This window comes from Siphateles boraxobius, unplaced genomic scaffold (genome assembly GCF_051911475.1).
Source record: "Siphateles boraxobius isolate OS27281-9 unplaced genomic scaffold, OSU_SipBor_1 13, whole genome shotgun sequence".
In the NCBI taxonomy this organism is placed as follows: Eukaryota; Metazoa; Chordata; class Actinopteri; order Cypriniformes; family Leuciscidae; genus Siphateles; species Siphateles boraxobius.
Window position 1 is genome coordinate 22592502 of NW_027508733.1, and position 12881 is coordinate 22605382.

A 12881-nucleotide genomic window follows, 5' to 3' on the forward strand; every position below is an offset into this window, starting at 1 on the left:
TAGTCTTTTGTTGTGCTTTTAAGAAGTGCACTTCTTACAAGGTGTTGACTAACATACTTAAGCACATGGAACTTACTTGAATGTAATTTATGTAATTCTGTACTGTGTTCAATATTATATTTTAAATCATTATATTTTAAATTAACTAAATTCTAACTTCATAATAGCAAATGTGTAATTGCAAATATATTTAACCCTCTGTTGCTGTTCGGTCATTTCTGACGGGAAAAAAATTTACATTTCGTTTTTTTTTTAAAGTTTTTACTTCATCAGAATGGTGCGAAACTTGGTAAAGGTTTTTGCATTTGCTATGTGAACACACAAAAAAATGGAAAATGGAAATGATTCGAAAAGGTTAAATGGTACTAAAAAATAGTCACACTTGTATTGTTCACGGTTTGGAAACAAATATAGGAGACAAATTTCATCCAGTGGAAACGTTTGGTACTGCGCCAAATCAAAATCTTACTGAAAGCTCTTGTTTTTTAGATATCAACCTCATATTTGGAGCACAAATTGTTAAGATTTATGGCTTAAAACATGTTTTGTAAAATATATATTTCATAAAAATATAATTACAAAATATTAAATAAAAAAACATTAGCAAACTAAAATATAGTACATTCATTTAAATGAAAAAAAAAAATCTGTCATTTTTGACCGCCATGTGAGCAGAACCAGAGGGTTAAATACATGACATGATACAATACTCAATAGAAATGACATTGATTTATAAATATTTTAGTTTACTTAAATTTGTGTCGGGACATTCAGCAGAATACTTTAACCATATTTCAAAAGACAGAGAGGCATTTATGAAATTACATATAAAGATGTACTTATAGGGATAGTTCACCCAAAAATGAAAATTCTGGCAGTATTTACTCACCCTCATGTTGTTTCAACCCCGTAACACCTTCGTTCATCTTCGGAACACGAATTAAGATATTTTTGATTAAATCTGAGAGCTGGATCACTCCTCCATAGGCTTCTAAGTGATTGACACTTGCCAGCCCCGAAAAGTTATTAAAGACATTGTTAAAATAGTCCAAGTGACTAAGGTGGCTCAATCTTAAGTTTATCAAGCGACGAGAATTAGCCTGGTTAAAACCAGACCCTTCTCAGTCGTAACTGAGTTAGGGTCTGGGGAAGGTTCATTCGATTTAAGATTGGAAATGAGCTTGAATGGGTTCTTCGCCAGACTAACTTGCAGAGCAAATCTAAATTTGCCGGAAGTTTGTCTAGGTTTTCCCAGGCTAGACGAGAATACTTTTTGTGCGCAGAAAAAAACAAAAAAATAACGACTTTATTCAAACTATTCATTTCCTTCTCTGTGGGCCTCGAGTCAGTTCACTAGTGTAATAGCGTAGTGCGTCTGTGTTGTACGTCATCACACACATGAACAGTGTCGGCCAATAGTGAGCCTACGTGTGACGTAGCTCTACGCTATTACACTACGTTAACTGACTAGAGGCCCACAGAGAAGGAAATGAATAGTTGAAATAATGTCGTTATTTTTGTTTTTTTTTTGCGCACAAAAAGTATTCTCGTCGTGTGATAAACTTCAGACTGAGCCACTGTAGTCACTTGGACTATTTTAACGATGTGTTTAATAAGTTTTCAGGGCTGGCAAGTGTCAATCCCTTAAGAAGCCTATGGAGGAGTGATCCAGCTCTCAGATTTAATCAAAAATATCTTAATTCGTGTTCTGAAGATGAACAAAGGTCTTACGGGGTTGGAACAACATGAGAGTGAGTAATTACTGACAGAATTTTCATTTTTGGGATAACTATCTATCCCTTTAAGTCCTACTTAACCCTTGTGCATCAATTTAAAAAAAAGTTACTCTGAGGACTAAAAATGTTAAGCTTTGGAGCACAGACTTAAGTTTGGTCTCATTTTAAAGAAGACCCTTGGCCGATTTTTTTTTTAAAAATAAAAAACAAAATTTAAAAAGTGAAACAAAAACTTATAGAGGTTTAAGTTTATGAAAATTATTTATGAACATTATTTTATATAAAATATATATGTAATAAAATATGTTTAACTCAAAAACTTAGTTGTTGTCTAAACAATCTAAACAAGTTGTGGTCCAAATTTAAGGTTGATGTCTCAAAAAAATGAGCTTTCAGTAAGATTTTGTTTGGGCGCAGTACCAATTTTTCCCAATTAGATGTCAGCAAAGCTTTACTCTCAAATATTACACGCACACACACTATTTTTTTATTACACACATACAAACCACACTCTGACATGCATACCAACACACCCACATAATTATACCTGCATAATTTATCCAATTGGCTATACGCAGAAGGAGAAAACAGGAATAAAGTCAGTATTTGCTTTATAGGCCAAACCTGAGATAATGGCACCATATGGTATTTTTTTTTTTACAAATTTAAATTTTGAAGCCTTGCCAACAGAATGAAAGCCTATTAAAAAAAGACTGCATAATTTTATAGTTAAATGGCCCTGGGATTAAAAATTGCATTGACATTTTCGACCTTAAGGTCCTAAGTGTAACTATTTTGTGTTAGGGTATTTAAGGAAATGGGGGTGAACTAGTAAAATTCCAGTAATACAAAAACACTTGTGGCAAAATGTATGCAGTTGGCATTAACACAGGCAAAAAAAAAAAAGAAGAAAAAAACGAAAGAAAGAAAGAAAAAAAACTGAAAAAGACAAAAATGTCCATAAGGTCACACAGGGGTTAATTGGGGCTAAAAATACTCAACTAATGGCATGTAATATAAATATAATACAAATTAATAATAAACAATAATACATTTCATTTAATTACAAATAACATTCAAATTAGTGTCTGGACACATTACGTTCAGTTTGCACTTAGGTATCTTTTAAAGTATGTTATTTCTCTTTTTAAAAGTGTTCTAAAGTATATTTCTTTGTCACAAGGGTTTGTTTGAGTTTCCAGATAAGAAAGGTCGTCACATGACCATGTTTATATATAGTGTGTATGTTGTATAAAGTGTATCATATTTAATAATGATTCAAATAATGATTCTGCCAACATGCTAATACTCAACTGTTGGCATATTCATATACTATGATATTTACAAGATACTACAAAGTACTACCATGTTACATTTCCAAAAAAAAAAAGAAAAGAAAAAAGCATGGCAGAACGTGTTTTGATATATAGGATAACATTTTACATTACACAATTCAGTACTGGATACAATAATAAACAGCAGCTATTTATGAAGCAGTTTGAAATTAAATATTGCAATTGTATGTATGTAACAATATAATACAAAATCCTGTCAGACTCAGCAAAATGCAATCATTAACCCCGTGATTATAACATGCATATATATATATATATATATATATATATATATATATATATATATATATATATATATATATGTATGTGTGTGTGTGTGTGTGTGTGTGGTTTTATTTTAATTTGATATCAAATGCATTCAAAGCAACAAATCAACAAGCAATGCAATCAAGAGACAAAGATGATGGTGGAGAAAGAGAAGCACGCCACCTACCTGTACCAAAGGCTTTGGCCACCAGCCATGTGAGGCTTGCTCTGATTTTTGCTCTATTAAAATCATAATGATCAAAAGACTTGATGGCAGGAACAATGAAAGTATTTTTCGGGTCCCTGGAGTCGGTCAGATCTCCCATATTCACAGCGGCAGTGTCACATCCAGTACTCACAACGATGACATCTCTCCGAAGGAATTTAATGCCTCAAAACGGACTTTTTGCTTTTTATCTCTCACATATACATCAGATTGTGTTACATACATGTGTCATAGCGCTGTTCAAACACTCGGCTGGGCTTATTTCCACATCAAATTCGGCAATAAAAGTGGGGTTCTGGCCATAACGTTAGAGCTTTATCCATTCTGGTACCCCATTTGAATTCGGCTGTTTTTCTTCTTAATAATCCCGCATGTTATGATTTAGAAGAAGCGGGCGAGGTTTCGCTATCTAATAAGTCTTTGTCTTCTTTAGGACCTCGCCATGCTCTGCCCACATATTCCCATCTGGATATTTACGGTTATTCTCCCTCTATTCATCCAGCGTCCTGCGGTCGGGCTCCCTGCAGCAGTGAGTGAGACTAAGTCATCTGCGCATGCGCGCTCCGCCCAACACGCCAACAACCCAAAGCTGCCAGAAATTTTACTAGAAAATGGATCCAGTGACATTTAATAACAGATATTATTAATATTATCTGTATACTCATAAACACAAATAATAATTTAAAAAAATCGTGGTGCAATTTTTTGTATTTTATTAATACTAAAAGCGTGTGTTGTTATAAATATTTATTAAACAAACTTTATTTATCCCTTTTTAAGGAATTTTCACAATGTTTGGTCTGCCGCTAAAAAATGAATAAAATAATAATAATTGAAAATACAACATCAACCACGAGCCTACTGCTGACCCGTGACTTATATGCTTTTTAAAACTTTAATGTTATATATTTTATTATTATTTTACATTAACGGATATAATAAATTATTACATAAAATTATTATTTTTGTTGTTGTTGTTTTATTAATCGTATTTCATTAATTAAACTTTAGTACAATACTTCATCCAGGTGAATTTCATCAATCTAAATTTCGAGTTTGTCTCAATAAAGGAAAATAATCAGACTGACATTTTAATCTTGCGAAATAATACATAAATATTTGCTTTATAATCTTAGTAGTTAAATTATATATCATAAACTGATGTAATAAGTATAATACTAACAGGTTATTGCTACAGAGTTCTTGAATATTTAAAAACTACAAAGCCCATGTTTACAGCAGTGTTTACATGACGTCACATATACGCGACTTTTTGGAAGCGGTTCTGTACCGTCCACATATATCGGGTTCTCTGAAATAAAGCGTTTCAAGAAGATATATAACCATCGTTTTTCTTTTCTTTTGTTTTAGTTAGTGTCTGTGTGGTGAATGTGGGCAGAAAATGTTTATGCCGAGATCGCTAAAGCTCAAGAGAGCCCCTGAGTCTCATCAGCAGAACCCCAAGAGAAGCAAAACGACACCTGACGACGCTGTTTCTACATCTCCATCTGACCTAGACACTGTTTCTACATCTCCATCTAACCTAGACACTGTTTCTACATCTCCATCTAACCTCTCTCCTCCAGACGAGACTGTGAATATCGAAACAGAGGAGGAACCCGATCAGATAGAGTCTGATGAAGAGGAGGAACCAGTGAAGTCCTTCAAGAAGAACCAGAGATGGCCAGAGCCAGGAGAACCTGTGTGCGTCATGTGCGGTCGATATGGAGAATACATCTGCGATAAAACAGACAATGATGTCTGTAGCCTGGAGTGTAAAGCCCGTCATCTGGCTCAATTGTGTTTAGGTTTTGGCGAGAAGGTCTTTTCTAAAGACCCACAGGAGGGTTCAAAGACCTCTAATGCGTCAAACACTGACACTGAGAAGTACTCTTACAAAGAGGATGGTTTCATATCTGAACTGACTGAGGAGCAGGTTAAGAGAGTTAAAACAGAGCTGGCAATAGTGACATTTGGCAGTGAGGTCTGCAGACCCATTATAGAGTTCGAACACTGTAACTTTCCCACAGCACTCAGGCTCAATCTGAAGAAGGCTGGTTATGAGGCACCCACTCCCATCCAGATGCAGATGGTTCCTGTGGGTTTAACCGGCAGAGATGTGATCGCCACTGCAGACACGGGCTCTGGGAAGACAGTTGCCTTCCTTCTTCCAGTGGTAATGCATGCACTCCAGGTAAAGCCTGTACTGGACATTTTAAGTATTTATGTAGAGCTTTAAACAATACAGATTGTTTCAAAGCATCCTCACATTGATAAGCAGGAAAATAAGAGTATTAATTTAGTCAAATGAATAAATTATGAAAAATCAGTTTTCAGTTTCAGCTCCAAAGCAGCTCTGCAGAAGATAATAGTGTCGTTTTCAGCTTAATTTAGCTCAGTGTTGTTTCATTTCAGTGCAATAACTGTTAAAGAAGTTTATCAATAATGAAAATAACATTAGAGGATGGATGACGGATAGAAAGACAGATAGATAGATAGATAGACAGACAGGGATGGATAGACGGATGGATAGATAGATAGATAGATAGATAGATAGATAGATAGATAGATAGTTAGATAGATAAGAAAATTTTATGGCTCAGTGTTGGTCATGGTGTTTAAATAGAAAACTCTTTTGAGGTAACAGCTGTTGCCCTAGATAATGAGTGCTCTCCTGCGCACCGTTAGTATGAGTAATTCATAAGAGCAGATCTATTTTTGACTAGTCTACAATTCCAGTGCGCTTCCTCTGAAAAGTTCACAACCAGAATGTTTAGTTCAGATAAGGGCAATTGTTATATAAAACTCACATTAACCTTATAGCTATAATGTCACATTAACGTTTCATATCAGTGTCCATTTTTTGGTACAAAAACCATGGACTATAAAAAGGTACAAATATTTGCAAATATATAAGTCTTTCTATTTTGGCAAGTTTATTTATTTATTCACTTTTTTATTACTATAATGTGAGATTTGGAGATGATAAAATAAGTGAAAAATGATAAAATGGTCAAAATAAATAAAAACAAATCAAATTTGTGCTTTTTTGTTTTAAAAAAACATACTGAAAGATACTGTTTTTTTTTAATTAAAAAATTTATTATATTAATAAAATAGTTCATGTCCTCTTTCATTAGTTTTTTTTATTTACTTTATCTACATCTTATTTACATCAAAACAAAGTTAAGCCTTTTCCAACTTTTTTATAAGTTACAAAAGATTCAACCCTTTTTTAAAGTCAGTTTATTGTGATTAAAGTTGAAATGACTTAAACATCCAAGTTGATTGTACTTAAAAATTTAAGACAGCAACTTTTTTTTTACAGTGTTGTTGCCAATGTTTTTGTCCATGATGTTTAAACTTCCCACAAACAATTTATGTATTTCGATCATTTCTCAGAGCCAAACTGCTTCTCCGTCTTGTCCCACGTGTCTCATCCTGACCCCGACCCGAGAGCTGGCCATCCAGATAGAGCAGCAGACCAAAGAGCTGGTGATGGGTCTGCCCAACATGAGAACTGCCCTGCTGGTGGGGGGGATGCCTTTACCTCCTCAGCTGCATCGACTCAAGCAGAAGATCAAGGTACTTCTGGGTAAAGTTTAGGGTAGTGTTTGTTAGTTTAGAGCTGGATCAGAATCCATCTTATCTGTTTAATTCCTTTGTCCAGATTGTAATAGCCACTCCAGGACGCATCATTGAGATTGTGAAACAGAAGGCTGTACGACTGGATGAGGTCAGGGCTGTTGTGGTTGATGAGGTAAGCATCTATCTATCTATCTATCTATCTATCTATCTATCTATCTATCTATCTATCTATCTATCTATCTATCTATCTATCTATCTATCTATCTGTCTGTCTGTCTGTCTGTCTGTCTGTCTGTCTGTCTGTCTGTCTGTCTGTCTGTCTGTTCTATCTATCTGTCTATCTGTCTATGATCTATCTATCTATCTATCTATCTATCTATCTATCTATCTATCTATCTATCTATCTATCTATCTATCTGTCTGTCTGTCTGTCTGTCTGTCTGTCTGTCTGTCTGTCTGTCTATGATCTATCTATCTATCTATCTATCTATCTGTCTATGATTTATCTATCTATCTATCTATCTATCTATCTATCTATCTATCTATCTATCTGTCTGTCTGTCTGTCTGTCTGTCTGTCTATCTGTCTATGATCTATCTATCTATCTATCTGTCTATGATCTATCTATCTATCTATCTATCTATCTATCTATCTATCTATCTATCTATCTATCTATCTATCTATCTATCTATCTATCTGTCTGTCTGTCTGTCTGTCTGTCTGTCTATCTGTCTATGATCTATCTATCTATCTATCTGTCTATGATTTATCTATCTATCTATCTATCTATCTATCTATCTATCTATCTATCTATCTATCTATCTATCTATCTATCTATCTATCTATCTATCTATCTATCTATCTGTCTGTCTGTCTGTCTGTCTGTCTATGATCTATCTATCTATCTATCTATCTATCTATCTATCTATCTGTCTATGATTTATCTATCTATCTATCTATCTATCTATCTATCTATCTATCTATCTATCTATCTATCTATCTATCTATCTATCTATCTATCTATCTATCTATCTGTCTATCTATCTATCTATCTATCTATCTATCTATCTATCTATCTATCTATCTATCTATCTATCTATCTATCTATCTATCTATCTATCTATCTATCTATCTATGATCTATCTATCTATCTACCTATCTATCTATGTTCTATCTATCTATCTATCTATCTATCTATCTATCTATCTATCTATCTATCTATCTATCTATCTATTTATCTATCTATCTATCTATCTATCTATCTATCTATCTATCTATCTATCTATCTATCTATCTATCTATATCTATCTATCTATCTATCTATCTATCTATCTATCTATCTATGTTTCTGTTCTATCTATCTATCTATCTATCTATCTATCTATCTATCTATCTATCTATCTATCTATCTATCTATCTATCTATGATCTATCTATCTATCTACCTATCTATCTATGTTCTATCTATCTATCTATCTATCTATCTATCTATCTATCTATCTATTTATCTATCTATCTATCTATCTATCTATCTATCTATCTATCTATCTATCTATCTATCTATCTATCTATCTATCTATCTATCTATCTATCTATCTATCTATCTATCTATCTATCTATCTATCTATGTTTCTGTTCTATCTATCTATCTATCTATCTATCTATCTATCTATCTATCTATCTATCTATCTATCTATCTATCTGTCTATGATCTATCTATCTATCTGTCTATGTTCTATCTATCTATCTATCTATCTATCTATCTATCTATCTATCTATCTATCTATCTATCTATCTATCTATCTGTCTATGATTTATCTATCTATCTATCTATCTATCTATCTATCTATCTATCTATCTATCTATCTATCTATCTATCTATCTGTCTGTTCTATCTATGATATATCTATCTATCTATCTATCTATCTATCTATCTATCTATCTATCTATCTATCTATCTATCTATCTATCTATCTATGTTCTATCTATCTATCTATCTGTCTATGATATATCTATCTATCTGTCTATGTTCCATTTATCTATCATCTATCTATCTATCTATCTATCTATCTATCTATCTATCTATCTATCTATCTATCTATCTATCTATCTATCTATCTATCTATCTATGATCTATCTATCTATCTACCTATCTATCTATGTTCTATCTATCTATCTATCTATCTATCTATCTATCTATTTATCTATCTATCTATCTATCTATCTATCTATCTATCTATCTATCTATCTATCTATCTATCTATCTATCTATCTATCTATCTATCTATCTATCTATCTATCTATCTATCTATCTATCTATCTATCTATCTATGTTTCTGTTCTATCTATCTATCTATCTATCTATCTATCTATCTATCTATCTATCTATCTATCTATCTATCTATCTATGTTCTATCTATCTATCTATCTGTCTATGATATATCTATCTATCTGTCTATGTTCCATTTATCTATCATCTATCTATCTATCTATCTATCTATCTATCTATCTATCTATCTATCTATCTATCTATCTATCTATCTATCTATCTATCTATCTATCTATCTATCTATCTGTCTGTCTGTCTGTCTATCTGTCTATCTTCTATCTATCTATCCATCTGTCTGTCTGTCTATGTACTATCTGTCTGTCCGTCTGTCTGTCTGTCTATGTTCTATCTATCTATCTATCTATCTATCTATCTATCTATCTATCTATCTATCTATCTATCTATCTATCTATCTATCTATCTACCTATCTATCTATCTATCTATCTATCTATCTATCTATCTATCTATCTATCTATCTATCTATCTATCTATCTATCTGTCTATGATCTATCTATCTATCTGTCTATGTTCTATCTATCTATCTATCTATCTATCTATCTATCTATCTATCTATCTATCTATCTATCTATCTATCTATCTATCTATCTATCTATGTTCTATCTATCTATCTATCTATCTATCTATCTATCTGTCTATGATATATCTATCTATCTGTCTATGTTCCATCTATCTATCATCTATCTATCTATCTATCTATCTATCTATCTATCTATCTATCTATCTATCTATCTATCTATCTATCTATCTATCTGTCTGTCTGTCTATCTGTCTATCTTCTATCTATCTATCCATCTGTCTGTCTGTCTATGTACTATCTGTCTGTCCGTCTGTCTGTCTGTCTATGTTCTATCTATCTATCTATCTATCTATCTATCTATCTATCTATCTATCTATCTATCTATCTATCTAAAGCTTATTCTATTTTTAATTTATAAAGTTATTTTATTTACATTGTAATCAGTGTAATAATTAATATCTTTCTCATAAACATTCAAAGGCAGATACCATGCTGAAGATGGGATTCCAGCAGCAGGTTCTGGAAATTTTGGAGCACGTCCCAGAAGAGCATCAGACGTTGTTGACGTCAGCCACCATTCCCACAGGAACAGAACAGCTAGCGGCCCGTCTTACCCGCGACCCTGTGAGCATAACCATCGGACAGAAGAACCAACCCTGTGCCAACGTCCGGCAGATAGTCCTCTGGGTGGAGGAGCCGTCAAAGAAAAAGAAGCTTTTTGAGATTTTAAATGTAAGTTTACTGCAGAAACTACACTCAAAATTGACCCCATTTGCTTTCTTGATGAATGGTTTAGTGTGGAATTCATCTGTGGAAATGCAGCACATATTGATAACAAAGAAAGAAAAGAATATTCAGATTTAAAAACAAAATAAGCTTGATTGACAGCATTTGTAGCCTGCTGGCGACTGACTTGTTGGCAGAAAAGCACTTACACTGGACGTCTGTGGGTCAGTCTTTGCTGTTGTCTTACCCTCTCCAGAGGAAATGGGTGGGTCCTCAAATGGCTTTGCTCCAGGAAAAGTAGCAACGGCTTACCAGGGACAGAAAGCAGGAAAGCATTTAAAAAGTCACAACCTGTGGACATAAAATTACTGCCCCCAGCTATCTAGCCAAATACATATAAATTAATGCCTGTTAGAATAATAGTCCATCAGAAATATGATATAATAACTAACTAATAAATATCAATTCATAAACATGAAATTAAATTAATAAACAAATACAATAATTTATTAATATTATATTTCATTTTTAGAGTAATGTTCGATCCAAAAGTATTCAATAAATAAATAGATACAATTATTTATTAATATTATTTTTCATATTTGAATAATTGTCCATTAAAATATGAAATAACATGGATAAATAATATGAATTCATAAATGAAATAAATAAATAAAATTCTTTATTTATATTATTTTATATTTTAGAATAATTATCCATCAAAAATATTACATAACATAAATGATCAATATGAAATGAAATATATGCATAAACAAATTATAGAAACCAATAATCTTTTTATTAATATTATTATTAATTGTCTATCATAAATGCAATTCTTTATTAATTTTATATGTAATATTTCCATCAAAAATATGAAACTACATTAGTGATAAGTGTGAATTTATAAATGTGAAATTAAGTAAACTAAATAAATACATGATTAATAAATGCAATTATTTGTTAATTTTAGATTTAATATTTTAGAATAACTGTCCATAAAAATATGAAATGGTATAATTAGACTTTTTGGAATTACAATTTTTTTTTTGATGAATCAGCACACAAAAAAATTTACTAACACACACACACACACACACACACACACACACACACACACACACACACACACACACACACACACACACACACACACACACACACACACACACACACTGAAAACTATCTTTTTTTTTATTCACAATTAATTTTATTTACCATACTACATCTATCATTTTGCATTATATTATATTATTGGGTTTGTTTTAGTAGAATATTGTCTGTTTGTGTGTTCACAGGACACAAAGCTCTACCAGCCGCCAGTAGTTGTGTTCGTAGACTGCAAACTTGGGGCCGATCTGCTGTGTGAAGCTGTGCAAAAGGTCATGGGATTAAACGTGGTCGCCATCCACTCGGACAAAACGCAGTGGGAACGCAACAAAATTGTGAAGGTAATGAAAAAAAAATATTTTTTTAAAAGCAGCCACAAATGTTCATAATGATAATATAATATATATTTGTTGGCGTTCTTTAGGGTCTACTCGAGGGCCAGTTTGAAGTGGTGGTCAGCACTGGGATTCTTGGAAGAGGACTTGACTTGGTCAATGTTAAGCTGGTTGTGAACTTTGACATGCCAGCTAACATGGATGAATATGTTCATCAGGTATGAAGTATTGTATAAAAAAAAAAAACTTACACGTTGAAGGTTTATGTCTGTAATGATACACTATATTTGATCCTTTCAGATTGGCCGAGCTGGTAGACTGGGGCACAGAGGCACCGCCATCACCTTCATGAATAACAACAGCAAACGGCTGTTTCTGGACATTGTGAACCGAGTGAAGCCCACCGGCTCCTTACTGCCGCCACAACTTCTCAACTCCCCGCATCTGTTCGAACAGCAGAGGAGAGCCAAAAAGAGGACTCATCGTGGAGAGGAGGATGTCATCGGAACCAAGAGCAACCTCATCGACATCATCAGGAAGCACGACAAAAGATCTGCCAGGAAATAACTAGCAAATGGATTTATTATGAAAGGTTTTGTTGTTGCTTTTGTAATTTGTGTTTTCAATAAATGCTACAAGTGAACAAATCAAGTGTCCCTTCTAATTGTATCCAGTATAATAACATGCACAAA

General features: G+C 33.0%; 2 protein-coding genes across 5 annotated transcripts in view; one reads left to right on the forward strand and one right to left on the reverse strand.

The window, feature by feature from the left end:
- Nucleotides 1-4119, reverse strand: part of camsap2a (calmodulin regulated spectrin-associated protein family, member 2a) — a 45300-nt gene extending 41181 nt beyond the window's left edge. For 2 of the 4 annotated variants that reach the window (XM_077226600.1, XM_077226599.1), the window contains exon 1: nucleotides 3525-4119. In XM_077226600.1, coding sequence (XP_077082715.1) covers nucleotides 3525-3663 — 139 coding nt within the window. In that variant the 5' untranslated portion in view covers nucleotides 3664-4119. The remainder of the gene's footprint in view (nucleotides 1-3524) is intronic. The other 2 variants (XM_077226597.1, XM_077226596.1) reach the window with 1 other exon arrangement.
- Nucleotides 4120-4798: 679 nt separating this feature from the next.
- Nucleotides 4799-12836, forward strand: ddx59 (DEAD (Asp-Glu-Ala-Asp) box polypeptide 59). The gene is made up of 7 exons (XM_077226638.1): nucleotides 4799-5757; nucleotides 6966-7148; nucleotides 7234-7323; nucleotides 10499-10750; nucleotides 12043-12195; nucleotides 12279-12407; nucleotides 12490-12836. The coding sequence occupies exons 1-7, from the start codon at nucleotides 4966-4968 to the stop codon at nucleotides 12754-12756; spliced, it is 1866 nt and encodes a 621-aa protein (XP_077082753.1). The 5' UTR covers nucleotides 4799-4965; the 3' UTR covers nucleotides 12757-12836.
- Nucleotides 12837-12881: the final 45 nt, after the last annotated feature.